We start from the raw sequence: 27,914 nt of genomic DNA on the forward strand, positions 1-27,914 counted from the left end.
CATATTCTTTATTCAACTTGATTTTCCCCTACTCTTCATTTATATTCTAAAACAAAGTATTTTATTTCACTGGGATTATCATAATGAAAGATCATTTTTGAAATGGGAACTGACAATGTGGATTCTGTAACTATTATCACATGTTTACAGGCATGATGATAATGAGTCACATTCCACCACTTTATACAAAGTAGTATAAAGTAGAACTGAAATTTTGGTTTATCCTTACATTTATCCTTACATTTGTACTGTTTACTGTCTGATAGACACACTGTTTTCTGAACATTAGAATCCAGTTCAGTGCCTGGCACTTACAAGGGGTCAACAATCATTTAAGTAAGTGAATGAATGGGCATGACGGACCTTCATCATTTTATTTCTGGTGTGTATATTGTGGGTTTATATTTACGCACACACATTGGCAAAAATGGGAAAACACCTTCAAATCTAGGTGAGGACAAGATCTTTCCTTCTTGACATCATTTCTTTATCTTTCTTGTTTAGAAGATAGTTTGAAAGTGTCTATCAGACAGTAGTCTTCTTAAAGGAAAGTGACTCAAAATGAAAAAGTCTCAGTTCAAGGCCTCTTTTTTTACAATCGATCTTAGCCAAAAGCCTGAGAAGCAATCAAGCCCTCTTTTTTTTCTTTTTTTTTTTTTTCTTTTTTTTTTTTTTTTTAGTCTTACACAAAAGGAAGTGAGTATGAAGTTGCTTGCATAAACTTAAAGAACTGCAGAGATGAAACCCAAAGCAGGAAGAAACATGCCACCAATGTACTGGAGGGGAACACACTGTGTCATGTGAATAGACATGACAAAAACAGCCTTCTTTAAATTACTTTTGGCAATTGTGATCGCATTCATTTTAATTTTGCCAGAACATTTTAAGACACCAAAAGGTGAGTACATAATTATAATTTATCTTTTCTTTTTCTAATTAAAAAAAAATTATGATAGGTAACGGTTACAAGGAAAGATCCTCTCTTGGATACACGCTGCCTGGGCTGAAGTTCTATGTCTGAAAAGTTAAGAAAATGAGATTGTAATTTTAGTTGGCTGTTATATAGCACAGTAACCTTATTTGCAGTACTTAATTATTGTGGCATACTGTAGTGAAATAAAAAATGAAAAGAAATATCTAAAATGTGTAGTCTAGATTTTAAACATTGAGTTTACATTCATCTCACATGATTTTGCTCTTTGAAGTAGTTTCCTTCAAAACAGTTTTAAGTATGCTTAGACTTATTTCACAAAGTGAGTTATATTTGTTATGTTAAAGGTGTTTGATTTCCCTCTACCACAGCTATTTCACACAAATAACTCACTGTTGCTTTTTGAAAAATAAGAGAATTTGAAATAAGATGGGTGCAAATTTCAGCAGGTGTGTGCGTATGTATATTTGTAACTAGAGAAAAAATGGAACAAAATGTCCTCTGCGGATATTTCAGGGATTTGTGATATGATTGTTGGAACCTAGGATAAGAAAATAAATAAATGTAAATTTGAACTATTTTTATATGTCAGTAAAAGATTTAAAATATATATAAATGTGCGTTCGGAAAATAGTTGTGCTCCCTAGCATTTAATAATAAGAAAAAGTAAAAAGAAAACACTATATTCTATCATTAAAGTTATATGAATTTGCTTAAAATCAGGGAAAAGCTTATATTTGATGACATTCTGCCATGATTACTGTTGCATGTACATGATACTAAGTGGCCAGATAACAATATTTTTGCTAAATAAACACTATGTACAATTTTGTGAATGATTGAATTTTTCAAAATTTTCTTGGTTTTCTGGCATTGTGTTTCTCAGACTAAACAATCATAACATATATTTTTAATTCTTGATTCCACTTAGTGAAAATATAGAGAATAGTTAGAATTGGAATGGAGATAACTTATTTCAACTTTTAAGCCTTTTAAATAGTAAGCTGATTTGATAGTTATCTAAGGTAGGCCATGAAGATGGACCTCACATCTCCAAAAAATCAGGTTCATCTAACAAAAACCAAGTAATCAGCCTCAAAAAAGATTTCATAAACTATTTGCTAACTGTTGGTTACTGTGTTATGAGAACTGGTGATTGCCAGAGCATGTGAAAAGCTTTTCTTTCTTGGGCAGATGTCTTGACAGTAATCAACCATTAATGATTTTTGTGTTTTTACTTTCACAACTAATTACAATCAGCTCTCACTACTACCTATATTGCCTCTGCAAACTTAAAATAGCCACTTCGCTTTTCCTGGTCCAAGAACAGCACAGATAGATATTTCCTTGGACTCTTTAGGGGGATGGATTTATTTGGGAATTTTATTTCAAAGGGAACTTCCTTGGGGCCAACAAACAAAAATGTTTGAAAACCGTCATCTTATCCTGATGTCATTTTGTGGTAGAAGGGATTTTGCACACAGCCACCATAAATGAAAGGTTGATGATTGAGTAAAATATTTTACACATGCAATAGTGCACGTTTTATATTTTATAATGGTTTATGGATCACCAGGAACAAGGTCATATAGCTTCATTTTATCTAGTCTAATACAGATCCAACTAAAGGCAAATGATTATTTCACTTTTTTTCAGTAATTTTTAAATCACAGTTATAGTTGCCTTATGAAATAAGTTGACATGTCATATTTCATAAAATAAAATACCTGGTAAAAATTTTTAGATGTTCAAGAAGTGCTGAAATTAACCTTGAGATTCTCCTGTATAGTCCTACTCTTCTTATCAGTTACTTGTGGGTTTTTTCCCCCATTTTTTTCTTACATCCTATTCACTTTAATTTCTAAGATAAATATTATAAAATGATTTTTACTTATAAATTATTCACTGATACCACGTCGTTAACACATCAAATGAATTCAGAAGGAATCTTAATGAGGAATAATGTATTCATGAGGTTTAATAGATTTGATTTCAAAATAATAAACCCTCTGAAGGCCTAAGTTAAAAATAGAGAACTGTGTTTGATCATTTTTCATCAAGAATGTGTCTGAGTCTCTGAATAATCATTACTCAGAATATTCAATTATCATAATTACACAGTATAAGCTATCTAGTCTAACTTTATTGAAGAAGAGGAACTTCTTCAATGGTGTTTTGGACTTTTAATGAGTTTGCATTGAGCATGCACTGGCAAGAGAAACTATTTTAATACTTCCAGTTTATTTGAAAGACAGCTTATACTAAGATACAGTAGTTAATGTAATGATTTGCTACACTTACATTGCATGTAGATAGTGGAGATAGAAAAGGAATAGATATATTTTGATTCAGAGATGCTTGCAATTAAGAGAGCCTGGGTTGCCCCAAACAGGAGACTTCACCAACCAACTTTTATTGGACTTACAGTGTTTAAGAGAGAGAGACCTTCTTAACCCGTATCAATCTCAGTGATCTTTTATTTATTTATTCCTCCGGTCATGAACAGTGCCTACCTGTGCTGGCTTCTGCAGCACATATACTGAAATTGGAATGAATAGTGTCTACCTGTACCAGGAACCCGGGGCTACAAAAACAACAGGCAACTCTTCTTTCAAGGAGTTTTCAGTTAGCGGGAGGCCTGACTGGTAAATAATTAAATACAATACTGTAATTACTGAAATAGCAATGTAAAAAGGTACAATGGAAACATAAAAGGTGCTTCCAGGCCGGTCTGGGGAGGATGTTCCTTCCATTTTTGTTGCAAAGAGATAACTGTCAGAGCTCTAATGATCAGCTAATATTTCTCCTTACCTGCTTGCACAAGCACTCTCTAAGAGAAGCAATTATTTTCAAATAAAATGTACTCATATAAATATCTCAGAAGTTCTTGAAGCCAGAAATTGTAGTCATACAAATGTCTTACTGATAATTCATGGCAATGCAAGACAGGAATAGCAGAGATAACAACACCTCAAACCTAATTTTATTTAGCTATTTGACTTCCTCGCTTACTTGTAAGAGCCAAACTGACATAAACTATGTTTACCAGCTTTCATTTTCCCTGGCATTTCACACTTTCTGATGGAAATGGTAGTATAATGGACCGTGAACTGCAAGAAAACAGTGGACAAAGGAACTTAACTTACAAAGTATACAAAGTATAGGATAAACCCTGAAGTATTCAAGCCTATGTACACATTACTTATGTCTGTATTATAAAGAACAGTGTTATCAAGAGTAACTGCAACTAATTTGCCTGAAAGTGTTCTTAGTTCTTAAAAATGGGCACTTAATTTTTCTCTCATTAATTGGCTCGTTAAAAAGTTAATCAACAATCCCCAATAAGGTCTGGGATATAGGCTAACAACTATTAAAAAAATTTTTTTTTAATGTAATAAATACTTACACATGTACCAGGTACTATACCAAGTACTTTTACAAGTAATAACTCATTCTGACACATTAAATACTTCATCTCATTTGTGGCAAAGCATCATTCTCAAGAGAGACTATTCTGAAAATATTCAGAAAGAAGGAATAAAACTAGATGGGTAGATTTACTTTGTTGTAACATTTTATTTCTTACGGAATTTTCTGAATCTTTATGGAATGCAAATGGCTACTGATCGACACAATATGTTTACAAATATATTGTAGACATTAGATGCTGGCAAAAAAAAAAAAATAGACACGGCTAAATAAAATGCTTTCCACTGCTTTGGCAGAACGGGTTTTATTCTGTTAGATTATATACAGCAACCCTTGCTTGGGATGCTTTCTATTAGGTTCTCATTGCATTGGTAGATGCCCTTTCTGTACACCTTTTTTGTTTTTATAGAAAAACAACTTTCTTTAAAATAATAATGCGGTAATATATCTTACCCTGATACTGCTGTTTCTTTTCTCCATAGCACTCATACCCTATATAACTTACTTATCGTGTGTACTTTTTGCTGTCTGATTTCTCCAAATAGAGCATAAACTTGATGAAAATGAGGTTTTTGTCTGTTTAGGTCATATTTTAAGCACTTAGGACAGTACCTGCCACATTAAGAGGCACTCACCAAGTATTTGTTGATGGAGTGAATTTTCTGACTCATACTGTAAAGGAAATAAAAGTGAAACATTCTTGAAGGAAGCATTTCTTATCTGATCATCATAACCACCTTTTGATTTAGGCAGATCAGGCACTATTATCCTCCTCTTGTATTTTTGAAGCAAAATTTTACTTTTAGGTTGTGCAATGTATGAAATTTATTTCACAGAATCTTTCACTTAAAAGAACTTTTAGGTTGTGCAATGTATGAAATTTATTTCACAGAATCTTTCACTTAAAAGATATGTGTCTGTTTACCCTAGGTTATTTTCCTACCATTTTTTTTTCCCATGGAGAGTTTCATAATGTGCATTTACTTCCCTATTTTGACAAGTAAAGTCAGCAATCTTTCTTATCTCCCACTGTTCCACATACTGTTACCATAAATTAAAAGTAACCCCAAACTTTGCCCCTTTTCCCCAAGAAATATTTTAAATTGTCTTTCCCAAATGTTCTATGAATAAATCCATATCCTGTCTAGACTCCCCTGTTCCTTACCTGGTTAACACCATCAATGTATCATTCATTTGCAACATGATGTATTTTTACCCTTTCCAACTCAATATTACTAGAGAAGCCTCAATTACTGAACCCAAGATGGAAATGTAATTATTTGAACTTTTGCTATTGAAATTGATACTCTTTGAGTCTATACCAGTTGTTAAAGAGACAGACCTGTAACCAAAGGAAAAAAAAAGTATGTTAACTAATATCTCTGTAATTAGGCAGCTAAGCCATTAGCTTTTTTTCTCTCCTGGCAGCTAATATTTTTTTTAAGTTTATTTATTTATTTTGAGAGAGAGAGTGAATGGGGGAAGTTTAGAGAGAGAGGAAGAGAGAGAATCCCAAGCAGGCTCTGCACTGTCAGCAGGAGCCTGATGTCTGGCCTTGAACTCAGAACTGTGAGATTATGATATGAGCTTAAATCAAGAGTGGGACATTTAACCAACTGAACCACCCAGGCACACTAGCTAATGTTTTTAAATTGCTGAATTATGATGCAGAATATCCAATAATGATTAAAGCTATTTAAAATTTTTTAAATGTTTGTTTATTTATTTATTTATTTATTTAGAGATAGAGTGTGTGGGGGGAAGGGCAGAGAGAGACGGAAACACAGAATCCAAAGAAGGCTCCAGACTCTGAGCTGTCAGCACAGAGCCCGACAGCGATCATGACCTGAGCTGAAGTCGGACGCCTGAGCCACCCAGGCGCCCCTGATTAAAACTATTTAGAAACAATTGGAGGTGTTTTGTTTAGTTTGGCTATTTTTTTAAAAGCACAATTTACATACAGTAAAATACAAAGATCTTAAGTGTTCGGTTTTATAAATTTTGACAATCATATGTGACTATGTAACTACAACCCCATACAAAATACAGATTTTCATCACTCCCAGAAGGATTCCTTTTGCTCATTTCTGTCAAATTTTCTCCTGTTCCCAAGGCAACTTTCTGACCTGTGTCACCATAGTTTAGTTTTATCCCTTCTTATACTTTATATAGACGGAATCATCACACAGTATCTATTTTTGATCTAGCTTCTTTAGCTTAGCATAATGTTTTTGAGATTCACCCATGTTATTAAGTGCATCACTAGCTCTTTTCTATTTATTGCTAAATAGTCCATTATACAAATATATCGCATTTGTCCCTTATGCCACTGGGTTGTTTCCAGTTATTGGCCATTATAAATGTGCTGCTATGAACATTTTTGTACAACTCTTCATATGAAAATATGTTTTCATTTCTATCAGCTAACTAGTAGTAAAATAGCTCAATATATTTAATTTGATAAGAAACTGCCAAATGCATCTCCAAAGTGGTTGTACTAGCTATGTTTCTGGTGGTAAAAATTACTTATTTTCTTCAGTTTGTATTTCATATACTGAACCAATAACACTTAGAATATGTATTGTCTGAAAGAATCCATGCTTCTTCCAAAGTTCCTTGACAACTCGTTAACAGAGAAATAGCCTAGGTATTGGGAAAATATGACTTGACGTAGAGTAGTTTCTGGAGCTGCTCTTGTCTGTCAAACAATGAAGATTTTACTGTACATTCTCACTTATTTTTGAAGGTCAACAGAGAGTTGAGACTTCTATTCTTGCATTCAACCTTGAAAAATACTCTTGGCACAAAATATCTAAAAATGTGAGATAAAACATTAAAAACTAAAACATTAAGAACAACAACAAAATATATAGTTGAACTACTAACAAAATAAGAAAACTCCTCAAAGGTGGAAAATGATTATAAATTATGAATTCAGACTGGTAAGCAAGAGTAAACAGATTGGTCACCTGAGTGGCCTAGAGTCTGTTTCATGGGTCATACATGGTAGACAGAAGCCAGAGCTTAAGACTGGGACCCCAAAGGTGACGTGCTCTGTGAAGGAGTAAGGAATAATCTAGGGAAAACTTGTCTGGCTATAAGGAAATTTGTCTGCCTTTACCTAGGCCCTGGAGAGAGTAAGGAAAAAATTTCCCTTGAGAGTTTGTGAACACAAGTTGGCCATAGCTTGGATATTAATGATCATTGCCTATAAGGTGTGAAAGGCCAAATCCAAGAATTAGGTCTTGTCTTTGTTTTTTTTTTTTCTTGTATAAATTTGACATGTGACATTGTTCCCTAGTACTTTGTTGAGGATTTTTACATCTGTGTTCATCAGAGATATTGGCCTGTAGTACTTTTGTGTGTGTGTGTGTGTGTGTGTGTGTGTGTGTGTGTGTTGTCTCTATCTGGTTTTGGTATCATGGTAATGCTGGATTCAGAATGAATTTGGATGTTTTCCTTCCATTTCTATTTTTTGGAATACTTTGAGAAGAATAGATATTAACTCTCCTTTAAAAAATTTTTTTTAATGTTTATTTACTTTTTTGAGAGAGAAAGAGAGAGAGAGAGAGAGAGAGAGAGAGGAGGACAGAGAGAGAAAGAGGGAGACACAGAATCTGAAGCAGGCTCCAGCCTCTGAGCTGTCAGCCCAGAGCCTGACACAGGGCTTGAACCCACAGACTGCGAGACCATGACCTGAGCTGAAATTGGATGCTTAACTGACTAAGCCACCCAGGCACCCCTATTAACTCTTCTTTAAATATTTGGTGGAATTTGCTTGTGAAGCCATCTTGTCCTGGTCCAACTTTTTTTTGTTGTTGGGAGTTTTTTGATTACTGATTCAATTTCTTGGCTATTCACATTTTCTATTTCTTCCTATTTCAGTTTTGGTAGTTTATATGTTTGTATGAATTTATCCATTTCTTCCAGGTTGTCCAATTGGTTGGCTTATAGTTTTTCACAATATTCTTTATAATTGTATTTCTGTGGTATTGGTTGTTATTTCTCCTCTTTCATTTATGACTTTATTTATTTGGGTCATTTCTCTTTTCTTTTTGATAAGTCTGGCTTGAGGTTTATCAATTTTATTAATTTTTCAAAGAATCAGCCCCTGGTTTCACTGATCTGTTCTACTGTTTTTCTAGTTTCTACACCATTTATTTCTGCCTTGATCTTTATTACTTCCTTCCTTCTTCTGGTTTTGGGTTTTGTTTGTTGTTCTTTTTCTAGCTCCTTTAGGTGTAGGGTTAGGTTGTTTATTTGAGGGTGTTGTTGTTGTTGTTGTTGTTTTGCTTTTTGAAGTAGGCCTGTATTGGTATAAACTTTCCTCTTATAACAGGTTTTACTGCATCCCAAAGGTTTTGGATTGCTGTGTTTTCATTTTCATTTGTTTCCATGTATTTAAAAATTTCTTCTTTGATTTCCTGGTTGACCCATGCATTGTTTAGTAGCATGTTATTTAACCTCCATGTATTTGTGGTCTTCCCAGATTTTTTCTTGTGGTTGACCTCTAGTTTCAAAGTGTTATGGTCAGAAAAGATGCATGGTATGATTTCAATCTTTTTGTATTTGTTGAGGCCTGTTTTGTGGCCCAGTATGTGACCTATTCTGGAGAATGTCCCATGTGCACTTGGAAAGAATGTGTATTCTGCTGCTTTAGGATGAAATGTTCTAAATATATCTGTTAAGTCCATCTGGTCCAATGTGTCATTCAAAGCCATTGTTTCCTTGTTGATTTTATGTTTAAATGATCTGTCCATTGATGTAAGTGGGCTATTAAAGTCCCCTAGCATTATTGTATTATTATTGATTAGTTACTTTATGTTTGTTATCCACTGCTTTATATATTTGGATGCTTACATGTTGGGTGCATAAATATTTACAACTGTTAGATCTTCTTGGTGGATTGTCCCCTTTATTATGATATACTCCCCTTCTTTATCTTTGTTACAGTCTTTGTTTTATTTTTTAAAGTTTATTTATGTATTTTGAGAGAGAGAGAGAGAAAGAGAGAGAGAGAAAGAGAGAGCACGAGCATGAGAGGGGCAGATAGAGAGAGAATTCCAAGCAGGCTATCAGTAGTACACAGCCCAATGCAGGATTCAGTCTCACAAACTGAGAGATCATGACCTGAGCCTATCTCAAGAGTCAGGCACTTAACCACCTGAGCCACCCAGACACCCCTCCAGTCGTTGTTTTAAAGTGTAGTTTGCCTGATGTAAGTATTGCTACTTTGGCTTTTTTTTTTTTTTTTTTTTTTTTTTGACATCCATTTGCATGATAAATGTTTCTCCATCCTCTACTTTCAATCTGCAGGTATCTTCAGGTATCTTAAGTCTAAACTGTGTCTCTTGGAGGCAACATATAGATAGATCTTACTTTTTTAATCCATCCTGACACCCTATGTCTTTTTGTTGGAGCATTTAGTCATTTATATTCAAAGTAATTATTAATAGATACATACGTATTGCCATTTTATTACTTGTTTTGTTGTTGTTTCTGGAAATTTTCTCTGTCCCTTTCTAGTATTTGTTACTTTTGGTCTTTTCCTCCCAAAGAGTCCCTTTTAATATTTCTTGCAGGACTGGTTTAGTGGTCATGAACTCTTTTAGTTTTTGTTTGTCTGGGAAAATCTTTCTCTCTCCTTCTTTCTGAATAATAGCCTTGCTGGAGAGAGCACTCATGGCTGCAGATTTTTTTCCATTCAGCACTTGAAATATATCATGTCACTCCCTCTGGCTTGCCAAGTTTTTGCTGAGAAGTCTACAGTTAGCCTTATGGGTCTTCCCTTGTAAGTTAAGGACTTCTTTTGTCTGGCTGCTTTTAAGAGTCTTTCTTTATCACTATATTTTGCAAATTTAATTATGTCTTGGTGTTGCCCTGCTTTTGTTAATTTTGATGAGAGTTCTCTGTGCCTCCTGGATCTGGATGTCTGTTTCTTTCCCCAGATTAGGGAAGTTTTCAGCTATTTTCTCAAATAAATTTTCTGCTCCCCTTTCTCTCTCTTCTTCTTTTGAGACTCCTGTAATACGAATGTTATTATGGCTGATTGAGTCACTGAATTCCCTAAGTGTATTCTCATGTTCCATAATTCTTTCTCTCTTTTGTTCACCTTCATTATTTTCCATTACTTTGTCTTCTAGGTCATTAATTCATTCCTCTGCTTCCTTCAGCCTGCTCTTCATTGCATCAAGCCTGTTTCTAATCTCTTTTGCTACATTCTTTAACTCTGATTGATTCTTTCTTCACTCTTTTATCTCTGTGGTAAGGATCTCACTAATATCTTCTATTCTTTTCTCAAGTCCAATGAGTATACTTATGATTGTTGCTTTAAATTCTCCATCAGGCATGTTACTTATATCTGTTTCACTTAGATCTCTGGCTGTGGCCTTACCTTGTTCTTTTATTTGGCATGAATTCCTCCATCTTGGCATTTTGTCTAAGTCTCTGCCTTCTTCTCTGTGTTAGAAAAGGCAGTTATGTTTCCTTCTCCTAAAAGTAGTGGCTTTATGAGGAGGTCATGTAGTGTCAAGGGCCTGGAGCTTCAGGGAGTGTCTTTGGTGTATGCTGTGTGTGCCCTGCTATTTTGTTTTAGCTGCTCTATCCTTCAGGTAAGTCATTTGCAGAGGCTTTCTTTGCCTGCTGTGGGCAGTGTTTGGTCCTTGGTCTGAATGTGGCAAGTATTAACTAGGTGTGCTCTGGTCTGCCTGTGAAATGAGACCTGATACCACTTCCATCAGAACTGAGACCATGCAGAAATCTCTGGTCAGATGTGGTGTGGGCAGAGGTTTCTGCTGGTCTTCTAGGGGAGGGGACCCTCCATGCTGGGACTGAGGCAAGCTTGACTGAGAAGAGTAGTCTAGTCTGAACTCAGGGGACATGGTGTAAGCAAGTTAGGTAGCCAGTGTCAGTGCTATGCTTCCTCCTGCAAGTGGCTCTGTGTTTATGCTGAGGGGTGGGGAGGGAAATGGTGACAACCAGTTCCTTTGTTACCTGAGAGGCATTTCCACGAAGCTGCCTCTCAGGCATATGCTCTGAGTAGAGCAAATAATCTCCCCGCTGTGTGCCCCAGGCTCTCTTCAGATTATTGTTTCCATGCTGTCTGCCCCTGGGCTGTTTGCCTGCCTTCTCTCCCTGACCCCTCTTGGCTCTATCCCGGCCTAGCCCACTGACCTTTAAAACTCAAAACTTCAAGCCCCACTGGTTGTAAGATCTCAAAAAATACAACCCCTCTCATTTTCCAAGCCAATGGCTATGGGAAATGTTCTCCTTGTGTATTCCCCTCTGTGCTCCTCTCTCTCTCTCTCTCTCTCTCTCTCTCTCTCTCTCTCTCTCTCCCCCCTTCTCCATTACCATGGCTCCCTCCCCTCTGCAGTATCTGTGATCCATTTCTCCCCTAAACCATAGCTCCACACTTTTTACCTTCTTCAATGTGGACTCTTCTCTCCCTTTGGTTGTGGAGTTTGTTCTGTCAGTCTTCAGGTTGATTTCTGGAGTATTAGGATGATTTGATAGTTATCTAGCTGTGTTCACGGGACAAGATGAGCCTAGGATCCTGGTCCTCCAACTCTGCCACCATCTTCCCTCTCTCATTTGACGTTTTTTAGATTTCACTTATAAATGATATCATATAGTAACTGTCTTTCTTGATCTTATTTTACTTAGGATAATGTACTCAAGTCCATCAATTTTGTCACAGATGGCAGGATATTCTCCTTTCTCATAGGTGAACAATACTACATTTGTGTATATATAACACATTTTCTTTATTCATTCACCCATTGATGGGCACTTGAGTTATTCCCATATCTTGGCTATTGTGAATAATACTGTGATAATACTGTATGGGCATGCAGATATCTCTGTGAACTCCTGTTTTCATTTCCTTTGGGTATCTACCCAGAAGAAGAACTGCTGAATGATATGATCTATTTTTAATTTTTTGAGGATCCTCCATATTGTTTTCCATAGTGGACAGACTAATTTATACTCTAGCAGTATATAAGGATTCCTTTTTTACCACACCAAGAAATTTAATTTAAAGTGATTTTGAGATAATGTGGTATTAGATACCAAGCAGAGGTAAACAGCAATCCTTTCTGGAGGAAAACATCTTCAAATCAGATCTCAAATAATTTCCCAAACAAAATTCTAAGTAACATGAGCTATTGTCAAAAATTATAAAACACATGAAGGCTTATGGGCACCTAGCTGGCTCAGTCAGAGGAGCGTGTGACTCTTGATCTCAGGGTCATGAATTCAGGCCCCATGTTGGGTGTAGAGATTACTAAAAATAAATAAATAAATTTTAAAAACCCCACATGAACAGACAATAGTCAACAGAGACAAAAATAGCAGAATCAGATCTTTAAAGAATTCAGATATTGGGGTTATGAGATATATCATATAAAGTAAATATTTAGTTTGTTTCAATAAAAAATGGTATCAAATGAGTATGAGTAAAAAACAAGACTATTAAAAATAATCAGGCAGATTTATGAATCACTATATTATATACCTGAAACTGAAATATCATGCAGATTGGAAAAAGAATAACTTGAAAGTCTAATTATGAAATTATAATAAGATGAAGTAGAAACACAAGGAATGGAATAAATGGATCAGACACAACTGAATAATGAATTGGAATATATATCTGAAGAAATTACTAAGAACACAACACAGAGAGCCAGAGAAAAAGCAAATATGAAATAGAGATTAAGAGACATAGAGAACAAAGGGAGAAATCTCTAATGAAGCTATCAAAGGAGAGAAGAGACAGAATGGGGAAACGACTATGTTTGAAGAGATGTGGCTGAGAATTTTACAAAAGTGAAGAAAGACATACATCCTCAGATTCAGGAAACCTAACAAGTCCCTACCAGAGTAAATACAAAATTCTCTAGAACATGAAAAAAAAAAAAAAAAAAAAAAATAACCAGAGATAAAGACTGATTTTCTTCAAAGGAAAATTAGGTAGCTCATTTCTTGAAAGCAACCTTGAAACTCAGAGGCAGTGGAATAAGCTCTGCAAAGTACTGAGGTAAAATTAATGTCAATCTGGAACTGGTGAGATGTAGATTTTCAGATGAACAAAAACAGAGTTTGTAAACAGCAGATCTTCAGAGAAGGAATTTATAGAGAATTAACTATAGAAGAAAAGATATAATCCTAGAAGGGAGGTCAAACATGCAAGAAATGACAGGGGAAAGACCCTCAATAATTATAACCATGTGGGTTTATCTAAATAAATCTTGAAAATGTTAACTGCATACAACAAAAATAACCACTGATTTGTGTGTCAATGAAAAAACAAGATAGAACTAATATGCTGTACAAAAATAGCATCCCTTTCAGAGGCTGTAGGTGAGAATCCATTTTCTTTTCTTTTCCAGCTTCTGGAAGGTTTCTGCATGCCTTGGTTTGTGTCTTAACTTCCATCTTCAAAGCCAGCAATGGCCTGTTGAGTCTTTGTCACGTTGTGCTATTCGGACACACTCTTTTGCCTCTCCCTTCCATATTTGTGATTATATTAGGTCCTTGGATAATCTAGGATAATTCCCCCCAACACCTTTTTTTAAGATAAGTGCACCAGCTATCTTCATTCCATCTTCTGCCTTAATTTCTCTTTGGCATGTAATGTAACATATTCACAGGTTCTGGGAATTAGGATGTGGACATTTTTGGCAGGTTATTGTTTCTGTCTATTAAAACTGAATAACAAAAGATAGGCAGACACATTCAGTAATGTTAGGATTGGAAGAGGACACAGCAGAAATTTAAAATGTAATAAGAGATTACTATTAATAACTTTAAGTCAATAGATTTAAAATGTTAAGGACATATTTATAGAAAAATATAACTTACCCAAGCTTACTTAGGAAGAAATGGAAAACTGAAGAGTGGTACCACAATTAAAGAAATTGAACCAATGGGTTAATATTTGCTAAAAGAAACCCTAGATTTGGGTAATTTTACATGCATGTTCTGCAAAACTTTCAAGAAATAGGTTGAATAGATAAAAAAATTTTATAATAAACATTTCCAGAAGATAGAAACAGGGGAGTATTTTCCAATTTATTTTTTAAGGCTAGTATATATCTTGGTACCCAAACTTAACAATGATGGAACAAAAAAGAAAAACTTACAGGCCAATCTCATTTATAAACATTGATTAGGGGGTACCTGAGTGGCTTAGTCGGTTGAGCATCTGACTTTTGATTTTGACTCAGGTCATGATCCCAGGGTCCTGGGATTGAGACTCAGTCAGGCTCTGTGCTGAGCATGGAGCCTGCTTAAGGTTCTCTGTCTGTCTGTCTGTCTCTCTCCCTCTGCCCTGTCCCCCATTTGCACTCTCTGTCCTAAAAAAAAATTTTTAAATAAAACATTAAGAATCTAATTGGATAGGGGCACCTAGCTGGCTCAGTCAGTAGAGTATGCAACTCTTGATCTTGGGGTTGTGAGTTCAAGCCCCATATTGGGAGATTACTCAAATTACATCTTAAAAAAAAGAATCTAGAGGGGAAGATGGCCGCATAGAAGGGTGCTGGGCTCACCTTGTCCTGCTGATCACTTAGATTCCACTCACATCTGCCTAAATAACCCAGAAAACCACCAGAAGACTAGCAGAATGGACTCTCCAGAGCCAAGTGTATACAAGAGGCCTGTGGAAGAGGGTAGGAACGGCAGAGAGGCAGTGCATACTACACGGACTGGTGGGAGGGAGCTGGGGCAGTGGAGGGGCAGCCTGCCCGGCAAGGCAGAGCCCCCGAGTCTGGCTTGCAAAAGTGGAGGGGCTGGAGTCTGTGAGTTCTGACAGCCAGAGGGACTTAACATCTGGAATGTTAAAAGTCAACAGCTCTGCTCTCGGAGAGCGGGGAGGGCGAGAGGAATCCAGGAGGGAGAGTTGTTGAGCCTGGGAAGACAGAGCTCAGCTTGGCAGGGGAACAAAGGTGCTTTCAAGTGCCATCTCCCTCTCCCGTCCCCCAGCCTAAATCCCAAAGGGAACCAGTTCCTGTCACTGAACTTGCTTGCACCACGCAAACACCCAACGCTGTGCTTCTGTGAATCCATCCCTCCGATGGGTCTGCTTCCCTCCGGGTGCCACAGGGCCCCTCCCACAGGGGACCACCAATTGAAAGCGAGCTGAGCCTACCCCTCCTGCCCCTGTGCACCTTGCAGATCCACCCCGGTTAATACGCCAGATCCCATCAAAGCAGCACCACAAGCCTGGCAGTGTGGAAGTAGCCCGGACAGGGGCCACACCACTCCACAGTGAGTCCTGCCCCTGGGAGAGGGGAAGATAAGGTACACACCAGTCTGACTGTGGCCCCAGCAGTGGGCTGGGGACAGACATCGGGTCTGACTGCGGCCCGTCCACCAACACAAGTTACCCCAGACAGCACAGGAGAAGTGCCCTGCAGTTCAGCCCCACTCCAGGGACTATCCAAAATGACGAAACAGAAGAACTCTCCTCAAAAGAAACTCCAGGAAGTAGCGACAGCTAATGAATTGATCAAAACCGACTTAAGCAATATAACAGAACAAGAATTTAGAATAATACTCATAAAATTAACCACTGGGCTTGAAAAAAAGTATAGAGGACAGCAGAGAATCTATTGCTACAGAGATCAAGGGACTAATAAATAGTCATGAGGAGCTAAAAAGTGCTATAAATGAGATGCAAAATAAAATGGAGGTGACCACAGCTCGGATTGAAAAGGCATAGGAGACAATAGGTGAATTAGAAGATAAAATTATGGAAAAAGAGGAAGCTGAAAAAAAGAGAGATAAAAAATCCAGGAGTATGAGGGGAGAATTAGAGAACTAAGTGATGCAATCAAATGGAACAATATCTGTATAATAGGAAGTCCAGAAGAGGAAGAGAGAGAGAAAGGGGCTGAAGGTGTACTTGAACAAATCATAGCTGAGAACTTCCCTGATCTGGGGAAGGAAACAGGCATTGAAATCCAAGAGGCACAGAGAACTCCCTTCAGATGTAACTTGAATCAATCTTCTGCACGACATATCTTCTGAAACTGGCAAAATACAAGGATAAAGAGAAAATTCCAAAAGAAGCTAGGGATAAACACGCTCTTACTTATAAAGGGAGACCCATAAGACTAGTGGCAGACCTATCTACTGAAACTTGGCAGGACAGAAAGGAATGGCAGGAAATCTTAAATGTGATGAACAGAAAAAAATATGCAGCCAAGAATCCTTTATCCAGCAAGCCTGTCATTCAGAATAGAAGGAGAGATAAAGGTTTTCCCAAACAAACAAAAACTGAAGGAATTAATCACCATTAAACCAGCCCTACAAGCACTCCTAAGGGGGATTCTGTGAGTGAAATGTTGCAAGGACCACAAAGTACCAGAGACATCACTACAAGCATGAAACCTACAGACATCACAATGACTGTAAACCCATATCTTTCTATAATAACACTGAATGTAAATGGACTAAATGCTCCAACCAAAAGACATAGAGTATCAGAATGGATAAATAAACAAGACCCATCTATTTGCTGTCTACAAGAGACTCATTTGAGACCTGAGGACACCTTCAGATTGAAAGTGAGGAGGTAGAGAACTATCTATCAGGCTACTGGAAGTCAAAAGAAAGCTGGAGTAGCCATACTAATATCAGAAAAACTAGACTTTAAATTAAGGGCTGTAACAAGAGATGAAGAAGGGCATTATATAATAATTACAGGGTCTATCCGTCAGGAAGAGCTAACAATTATAAATGTCTATGCACCGAATATGGGAGCCCCCAAATACATAAGCAACCTTATTGATAAGAATGTGGTAATTTCAGGGACTTAAATACTCCACTTATAGCAATGGAAAGATCATCTAGACACAGTATCAATAAAGAAACAAGAGCCCTGAATGATACATTGGATCAGATGGACTTGACAGATATATTTAGAACTTTGCATCCCAAAACAACAGAATATGCTTTCTTCTCGAGTACACATGGAACATTCTCCAAGATAGATCACACACTGGGTCACAAAACAGCCCTTCATAAGTATGAAAGAATTGAGATCATACCATGCACACTTTCAGACCACAATGCTATGAAACTTGAAATCAACCACAGGAAAAAGTCTGGAAAACCTCCAAAAGCATGGAGGTTAAAGAACACCCTACTAAAGAATGAATGGGTCAACCAGGCAATTAGAGAAGAAATTTAAAAATATATGGAAACAAATGAAAATGAAAATACAACAATCCAAACACTTTGGGATGCAGCGAAGGCAGTCCTGAGAGGAAAATACATTGCAATCCAGGCCTATCTCAAAAAACAAGAAAAATCCCAAATACAAAATCTAATAGCACACCTAAAGGAAATAGAAGCAGAACAGCAAAGACACCCCAAACCCAGCAGATAAAGAGAAATAATAAAGATCAGAGCAGAAAAAAACAATATAGAATCTAAAAAACCTGTAGAGCAGATCAATGAAACCAAGAGTTGGTTTTTTGAAAAAATAAACAAAATTGATAAACCTCTAGCCAGGCTTCTCAAAAAGAAAAGGGAGATGACCCAAATAGATAAAATCATGAATGAAAATGGAATTATTACAACCAATCCCTCAGAAATATAAGCAATTATCAGGGAATACTATGAAAAATTATATGCCAACAAACTGGACAACCTAGAAGAAATGGACAAATTCCTACGCACCCACACACTTCAAAAACTCAAACAGGAAGAAATAGAAAACTTGAACAGACCCATAACCAGCAAAGAAATTGAATCAGTTATCAAAAATCTCCCAACAATAAGAGTCCAGGACCAGATGGCTTCCCTGGGGAATTCTACCAGACATTTAAAGCAGAGATAATACCTATCCTTCTCAAGCTGTTCCAAAAAATAGAAAGGGAAGGAAAACTTCCAGACTCATTCTATGAAGCCAGCATTACTTTGATTCCTAAACCAGACAGAGACCCAGCAAAAAAAGAGAACTACAGGCCAATATCCCTGATGAATATGGATGCAAAAATTCTCAATAAGATACTAGCAAATCGAATTCAACAGCATATAAAAAGAAGTATTCACCATGATCAAGTCGGATTCATTCCTGGGATGCAGGGCTGGTTCAACATTCGCAAATCAATCAATGTGATACATCACATTAATAAAAGAAAATGTAAGAACCACATGATCCTGTCAATCGATGTGGAAAAAGCATTTGACAAAATTCAGCATCCTTTCTTAATAAAAACCCTCGAGAAAGTCGGGATAGAAGGAACATACTTAAACATCATAAAAGCCATTTATGAAAAGCCCACAGCTAACATCATCCTCAACGGGGAAAAACTGAGAGCTTTTTCCCTGAGATCAGGAACACGACAGGGATGCCCACTCTCACCGCTGTTGTTTAACATAGTGCTGGAAGTTCTAGCATCAGCAATCAGACAACAAAAGGAAATCAAAGGCATCAAAATTGGCAAAGATGAAGTCAAGCTTTCACTTTTTGCAGATGACATGATATTATACATGGAAAACCCGAAAGACTCCACCAAAAGTCTGCTAGAATTGATACATGAATTCAGCAAAGTTGCAGGATACAAAATCAATGTACAGAAATCAGTTGCATTCCTTTACACTAATGAAGCAACAGAAAGACAAATAAAGAAACTGATCCCACTCATAATTGCACCAAGAAGGATAAAATACCTAGGAATCAACCTAACCAAAGATGTAAAAGATCTGTACGCTGAAAACTATAGAAAGTTATGAAGGAAATTGAAGAAGATAAAAAGAAATGGAAAAACATTCCATGCTCATGGATTGGAAGAATAAATATTGTCAAAATGTCAATACTACCCAAAGCTATCTACACATTCAATGCAATCCCCATCAAAATTGCACCAGCATTCTTCTCGAAGCTAGAATAAACAATCCTAAAATTTGTATGGAACCACAAAAGGCCCCGAATAGCCAAAGTAATTTTGAAGAAGAAGACCAAAGTGGAGGCATCACAATCCCAGACTTTAGCCTCTGCTACAAAGCTGTAATCATCAAGACAGCATGGTATTGGCATAAAAACAGACACATAGACCAATGGAATAGAATAGAAACCCCAGAATTAGACCCACAAGAGTATGGCCAACTAATCTTTGACAAAGCAGGAAAGAATATCCAATGGAAAAAATACAGTCTCTTTAACAAATGGTGCTGGGAGAACTGGACAACAACATGCAGAAGAACGAAACTAGACCGCTTTCTTACACCATTCACAAAAATAAACTCAAAATGGATAAAGGAACTGAATGTGAGACAAGAAACCATCAAAACCCTAGAGGAGAAAGCAGGAAAAAACCTCTCTGACTTCAGCCGCAGCAATTTCTTACTTGACACATCCCCACAGGCAAGGGAATTAAAAGCAAAAAGGAACTATTGGGATCTCATGAAGATAGAAAGCGTCTGCACTGCAAAGGAACCAATCAACAAAACTAAAAGGCAACCAACAGAATGGGAAAAGATATTTGCAAATGACATATCAGACAAAGGGCTAGTATCCAAAATCTATAAAGAGCTCGCCAAACTCCATACCCAAAAAACAAATAACCCAGTGAAGAAATGGGCAGAAAACATGAATAAGCACTTCTCTAAAGAAGACATCTGGATGGCCAACAGGCACATGAAAAGATGCTCAACGTCACTCCTCATCTGGGAAATACAAATCAAAACCACACTCAGATACCACCTCACGCCAGTCAGTGGCCGAAATGAACAAATCAGGAGACTATAGATGCTGGTGAGGATGTGGAGAAACGGGAAGCCTCTTGCACTGTTGGTGGGAATGCAAACTGGTGCAGCCGCTCTGGAAAACAGTGTGGAGGTTCCTCAAAAAATTAAACATAGATCTACCCTATGACCCAGCAATAGAACTGCTAGGAATTTACCCAAGGGATACAGGAGTGCTGATGCATAGGGGCACTTGTACCCCAATGTTTATAGCAGCACTTTCAACAATAGCCAAATTATGGAAAGAGCCTAAATGTCTATCAACTGATGAATGGATAAAGAAATTGTGGTTTATATACACAATGGAATACTACTTGGCAATGAGAAAGAATGAAATATGGCCTTTTGTAGCAATGTGGATGGAACTGGAGAGTGTTATGTTAAGTGAAATAAGTCACACAGAGAAAGACAGATACCGTATGTTTTCACTCTTATGTGGATCCTGAGAAACTTAACAGAAGACCATGGGGGAGGGGAAGGGAAAAAAAAAGGTTAGAGAGGGAGGGAGTCAAAACATAAGAGACTCTTAAAAACTGAGAACAAACTGAGGGTTGATGGGGGGTGGGAAGGAGGGGAGGGTGGGTGATGGGGATTGAGGAGGGCACCTGTAGGGATGAGCACTGGGTGTTGTATGGAAACCAATTTGACAATAAATTTCATATTAAAAAAGTAAAAAAAATTAATAAAAAATTAAAAAAAGAATCTAATTGGATAAAAATGATCAAACATGTATAAAGGTGTGTAAAATTATCCAATTAGATTTATACCTGGAATACAAGATGAGTTAGCATTAGCAAACCTAATAATGTAACTCACTGTATTAACAGATTAAAGAAGAAAGAACACACAATCATCTCAAAGTTCTTGAATGAGCATTGAATTATATTCAACAGCCCTTGTAACGAAAAACCATTAGCAAACTAGGAATAGAAGAGAGCTTCCTTAAACTGATCTCCAAAAATGATTATATGAAATATTATTCTCAGTGATGAAATGTAAGTATTCTTTAAGATCAAGAACAAGCAAAGATGCCCTCTCTCAACATGTCTATTCTTCATGATACTAGGGGTCCTGGTAGTGCAATAAGTAAAAGAAATAAAAGTTATGAGGATTGGAAATCAATAAATAAGATTGTTTTTATTTGTAGTTGGTAAGCATATCTGCATAGAAAGTCCAAAAGATTTATACAAAATAAAAGTTAATAAGGAAATTTATAAGTGGCAAAAAATAAAATTGATGTTCAAAAGTCAATTGTATTTCCATATGCCACTAACGAACCTAAAACACACCCTTAAACGATACTGTTGGCCCTAACAACAAAAAGTAAGGAACCCAGGAGGAAATCTAACAAAAGGTATATGGGGTATCATGTAGAGAGATCATTGAAAGATATGAAAGAAAGCCCAGATAAATAGAGAAAGGAAGGAAGAAAAAAGCGACAGGAGGAACTCAATATCTTATCTCTCTTTTCCAATGGATTTCAGGGTTCAAGTCAGAATCACAGCTAGGTCCCTCACTGATCTTAACAAGCTGATTCTAAAATTTATTATAAAGAGCAAAGGGCCAAGAATAGCTAAGACACTTTTAAAAGAAATGAACAAGGTGAGTGGACTTTTCCTATCAGATATAAAAGCTTTTTTATGAAGCAAAAGTAATTAAGTCAGTGTAATTTGCCAAGATAGAAAAATGGATTAATGGAACAAAATTGAGATCCCAGAAACACACTCATATATCCATGGGTACTTGATATATGTCAGAGGTGTCTTTATGGGTAGCGAGGAAAAGATAGTCTACCCAATAAATGCTAATGAAATTGATTATCACATATGGAAAAAATTAACGTGGCTTCCTACTTCACACTGTACCCAATTCCAGATAGATTAAGAACAAAAATGTAAAGGCAAAACTTTAAAACTTTTAGAAGTTCATTTAACTTTAAGGGAAAAGGATTTCTTAAGGCACAAAGCACAAATTATAAAGAAATGATCGATAGATTTGCTGCATTCAAATTTAGAGCTTTTTTTATCTAAAAGATCATAAAGAAAATGAATTGATAAGGCATAATCTGTGAGAAGTTATCTTGATAAAATATTTAAAGACCTTCTTAAAATTTTATATAGAAATTTTAAAGAACTCCCAAACAGTAATAAGAAAAAGAAAAACAACCTAACAGAAAAAATATGTCAAAATAGAAAAAACAAGAAAATACACTTTGAAACATAGTGAGATTCTAGTTAATACTCACTGAATTGGCAAAACTTGAAAGGCCTTGGCCAATATGTATTGTCAGTGGGAACCTTTATACATCACACAAAAGAATATAAATTGGTACAATCACTTCATATAACAATTTGGCATTTTCTAGGAAAATCAAAGATACACATACTGAAAACCCAGCAATTTTACTCAGTATGTATACTAGAGAAACTTCTGTATTTTTATACTGGCAGATATGTTCATTAACGCTCATAATAGCATTATTCAAACATAAAATTCACTGAGATAAGACTTACATATAATAAAATGCTCTAATTGTAAGTGTATAGTTCGAGGTTTCACAAATGTTCACACCAATGTAACTACCACCACAATCAAGATATAACACTTTCTAAAACCCCACAAAGGTCCCTCTTTCTCCTCTGTAGAAAAACCCTTCTCCCACTGTCAATATATTTTTCCATTTCCTAAGATTTCACATAAATGGAATAATAAACTATGTAATCATTTGTATCAGGCTTCTTTCCCTTGGCATAATGTATTTGAGTTTCATTGTGTACATGTTTTGTTTGGATCAGTATTTTCTTGCTTTTTGTTGCTGAATAGTATAGTCCATTATAAAGGTATGCCAGGAATTGCTTATATATTCACTAGTTGTTGGGCTTTTGGATTGTTTCCAGTTCATGGCTATTACAAATAAAAAAGCTGCCATGAAAATTCATGTATAGGTATTTTTATTTCTCTTGTGTAAATTTCTAGGAGTAGAATTATTGGGTCATATACGAAGTATATATTTAACATATAAAAGATGGAAATCTGTTTTCCAAAGTGGTTGCACTATTTTATGTTCCCACTGGCAATGTATGAGGGCTATAGTTCATAGCAGCATTATTCATAACAATAAAAATAGAAAGAATCCAAATGTTTACTGTCAGAAGAATAAACAACTTGTGGTATATTCATTCAAAACAATACTACAGACAATTAAATTAACTATAGCTATATGCAGCGACATGACTAAAACATATTAAACAAAAAAGGTAAGTCATAGATGAATACATATAGTATATTCCATATATATATGTGTATACACACACACACACACACACACACACAAACACGTTTCCAAAATATGTTAAATGAAACACTGTTATTTAGGAATATGTACATCTTGGAAAGACTCTAAGATAAAGCAAAGGAGTGATAAACACAAAATTCATGATTGTGGTTAACCTCTTGGAAAGGAATATGTAGGGATGAGAAGGGATAGGGTGCTTCAAAGATATTGGTAATATTAATTTCCTTAATCTGCATGATAGATACATGGGTGTTTGTTTATTTTTATCATTCTTCAACTGACACGACACATTTTACATATGCTTATATATGATAAAGCTTTATCATAAAAATTAAAAAAGAAAATAAAGGTAGTTGATGTTTTTATAGCCTTACTCTCTGGCTTTCTTAAAAAAAAAGTTTGACTTGGGCATTTGTCCTATAGTGTAATGTATTTTTTTTTTTGTAAGTTTATGTATTCATTTTGAGAGGGGGGAGACAGAGACAGAGACAGAGAGAGCAAGCATGAGTGGGGTAGGGGCAGAGAGGGAGGGAGAGAGAATTCCAAGCAGACTCTGTGCTGACACAGCGCAGAGCCTGATGCAGGGTTTGAACCCATGAACTGTGAGATCACGACCTGAACTGAAGTCAAGAGCCAGAGGCTCAACCAACTGAGCCACCCAGGTGCCCCTGTAATGTTTTTTTCCTAATTCTACTTAATATTCTATATACTTATGCTGCGAGATTGCAGTCATAGTACTGGAGTAATTCTGGAATGCATTTCTATCTCTGGGAGTGAGAATTTAGATGTCTGACTGCCAGCAATATTAATGGCAGTAGTTAAATTCATATATCCTTGTTTACGGAGATGAGAAAATAGGCCACCTGATAACAAAAATGATTGAGTACAATTTAATATTTCTTAAAATTATACCAGGGAAGGATATATCCTCTATTTATTTCCTTTCCAGTTGAATTATTTAAAACTAAGGTTTAAAAACCATCATAATTACCTCATAGTCATATATAAAGGATATAGCATTAATTCTAGAAAGCCTAGCTGTCACTTATTGGATAAGATGATTGTAATATTGACAGCAAAAATTTCTCTATCTAGATTGAGATTTGTGTTCATAGGAACACAAATTCAAGAAATGGAAAATTTTATAAGATGAAAAATGCAAGTAAGTAAAATGGAAACATGGCAAGAGATGTTTTTGTGTCTTTTAATAGTATAAAAAAACTATAGGTTATAGTGTTCCATCAGATAGTACATTTCTTTCTCCTTCCTGGGACATTATTATTGAAGAAAATAGTTTTAAAAATTAGTTACAATTCAATCATAACATTGTTTATAAATATATTAACAAATATGTTAACAAAATTGTGGATTTGAGTAAAATATCATCTCCCCCCCCAAAAAAACCCTTTATAGCAATGCAAGTATGAAATGTGTTTATAGCTAGAAATCACATGTGAATCATTATAGAAACAATTTCAAATGTAGAGGACTGAAAACAAGCCTCTAATTTTATTAAATAATAAAAATATAATCATCAGTAATGAGACATGTATGGAATTATTATTAAAATACAAATTCCACAAATAAAAAATTCTTTAATACCAATCGATAGCCTGGTTTTCTTTTAATATTGAGCCAAGATGTATGACTAGTAGTAATCACTGTAAGAATTGAAGTAATTCTTTCATCATACTCCACATTATTTGAAAAATTAAAACATTTATTTTGCCCTATGTGATTATATGAGAAATGGTAAGGAAAGTCACATCAAGGGACAATTGAGTTATTTTTTCCTACTAGCAAATGACTGTCACACTAGGAATACCTGAGAGAGAGAGGTTACCTATTCCTTACATGATCATTACTGCTAAATAGGGATTCTCAGTTTTTATATAGTGAGTTTTAATTACTTATGCGAATTATTTCACAGATAATTCTACCTTAAATGAAAGTTGAATTTTTTAATTTTCACTTTGGAATATAGGTTTGAATTTTAAATAATATACATCTGTACATATTTCAAAAGTGTTTTCATATGTACTATACCACTTGATGCTACTATAACCTGATGAGGTTAGCAGGATCTAGAGGTCTTATCTCTATTTTGCTGATAACAAAACAAGACTTACAGAGATTAAGTAAATTGTCCAAGTATCTTGCCTAATGACAGATATAGCTCTAGAGTCCTTGTCTTATTTTGAATACAATGTTCTTTCTTTTATACCATCATTTCCATATCTAATGTTTGTCTTCAGGCAAAAATAAAAATTAGGATGTCACTCTATTAAATGTCATCTTTGGAGGTTCAGATAGGTTGAATAATGGCTACCCAAAGATATCACGTGCTAATGCCTGGAACTTGTGTTAACTCATAAGGAAAAAAGGTCTCTACAGATATGGTTAATTTCAGGATCTTGAGATGGGGAGATTGTCCTGTATTACCCAGGTGGAACCTAAATTCAATCACAATTGTCCAATATAACATGTTATAAGAGAGGCAGAGGGAGATGACACAGACAGAAGAGTAGAAGACAGGACAGAGGAGAAAGCAATATGACCAGAAACACGGAGACTGAGTGATGTGGCCACAAGCTAAGGAATGCCAATGGCCACCAAAAATTGGAAGAGGGTGGCCAGAAACAGATTCTTCCTCAGAGCCTTCAAAGGGACAGTAGTCCTGCAGACACCCAGATTTCAGACCAATAAAACGGATGTTTGAACTTCTGGTTTCTAGAGCTGCAAGAGAATAATTTCTCTTGTTTTAAACTACTGAGGTTGTAGTAATTTGTTACAGCAGCCCTTAGAAACTAATACAGACTTACTGTTCAAGATTTTCATTCCCTGTTCAATTCTGTGCAATTGACTTAAACCTCTATTTTGGGACAGATGGATTTGGAGGAACCCAAGGTTTGTTCATTAAAACTTTCCCAGAAGAGAGACGGTTAAATGTTAAGGTTTCCAAGAATTTCTCAATTTCTCTTCCCTGAAAATTAATAGGGAATGTTGACAAATTTTTAAAGGAAATATTTAAATGAAATAGATGTTGTTAATTCATGTAAAAACATTCTTGTCACTGACAAGCTGAAATATACTGTGTCTGCCTAAGAAAAACCAGGCACTTGTTATGTATTTACTTGAATGACAAAAACTCAGGATTTCATAGTAAACACATTTTTTTTTCTTTTATAGGAAATATATTGGAGCTATCATGTCTGGAAGTGTGTTTACAACCTAATTTCAACTATTCACTCCCCTCTTTAAATTTTTCTTTTGTGACTTTTCTGAAACCAATAAGAGAAACTCAGACTATTATGGGAATCTTTCTAAATCACTCCAACTTTCAAAACTTCACCAGAATTTGCCAAGGCATCACGAATGAATTTAAAATGTGCTCCTCATGTTTGGCTTGTGAGTCCACAAAGCTCATGGATTTTATTTCTCAGGAACAAACATCAAAAGGTAAAAGTAAAGAGAAAGTGATAATAAAATTTGTCAAGGATAAACCACCTTATTCTGTTAAAAAAGTAATAAACCATTCCATTTTAAATCCAGTGGTATTGGAACAATCAGCAGTGTGGCTCTTGATGAGTGGCTTGCAGGACTTTGGGACATTACTCGTTCTTGGTTTACTTTACCAAACCAAAATATCTATTCTTAAAATACATCAAAATGCCACCATAATTTATGTAATTTGATGGTTAAAAGATTATTTAGCATGCTTTCTTCAAAGGTATCGAAGTTTTAAAAATTAAAAAAAAGTCTAAGTAAACCTATAGGTTTTCACAGTAGAATCAAACTTTGATTCCTTAAGGAGTCATTGAATCCTTGATACATTTGTACCTAGTCCTACCTAACATTTATCCACTGAATATGAATTGTCTTTTCACTTGCCTAACTATCCAGTGAGCCTCCTGATGCTGGAGACTTTGTCTTTGTTCACTATATTTCTAGATCTTAGCAGAATGCCTAACACTAGATGCTTAATAAATATTTGTTTAAAGAATGAAAAAATAAAAGAATAACTGTATTATGTGTAATGTTTAACTGAATCTCACATCTATTTTGAGAATGAATATATATTATTTAATTAAATCAAATCAACTTGTATCATTGAGAAATTAAATAATTCACTTGTAGTCATAAAATACACTAGTGGCCTCAGGCCCAAGCATCAGATTTATTATTTATACCTATTCAGTGACACTGCTGCCTGTATCTCTCCATATTGGCATTTTTTCTATTCTTTCAGAATGGGAATGAGATTTCTTGGTATTGACTTTAGATGAAGTATAAAAGAGGTATCTTTTTCTGGGTTCTTATTCAAGTAGTGCTGCAACTATTGCAGGATTCTAGGTCAAATTCACCAGAAAGCAAGTTGGGAAAACACCTTTATGGTGATAGAGAACTAAGAAGTGTTTTAAGGGTTGGTAACTCATAGATACTACTTCTCTGCCTCCTTGAAATGTCAAACAGTGCATTGATAAATTATTCCAGTTG

At 35.7% G+C, this 27,914-nt stretch overlaps 1 protein-coding gene across 4 annotated transcripts in view; it reads left to right on the forward strand.

Annotated features, from left to right (window-relative positions):
• The first annotated feature begins 726 nt into the window (after positions 1-726).
• TMEM156 (transmembrane protein 156) overlaps positions 727-27,914 on the forward strand; it is a 51,990-nt gene continuing 24,802 nt past the window's right edge. For all 4 annotated transcript variants that reach the window (XM_042936605.1, XM_042936607.1, XM_042936606.1 and 1 more), the window contains exons 1-2: positions 727-898; positions 26,607-26,876. In XM_042936605.1, the coding sequence (XP_042792539.1) occupies positions 811-898; positions 26,607-26,876 (358 nt within the window). In that variant the 5' untranslated portion in view covers positions 727-810. The remainder of the gene's footprint in view (positions 899-26,606; positions 26,877-27,914) is intronic.

The sequence above is a fragment of the Panthera leo genome, chromosome B1 (assembly GCF_018350215.1).
Source record: "Panthera leo isolate Ple1 chromosome B1, P.leo_Ple1_pat1.1, whole genome shotgun sequence".
In the NCBI taxonomy this organism is placed as follows: Eukaryota; Metazoa; Chordata; class Mammalia; order Carnivora; family Felidae; genus Panthera; species Panthera leo.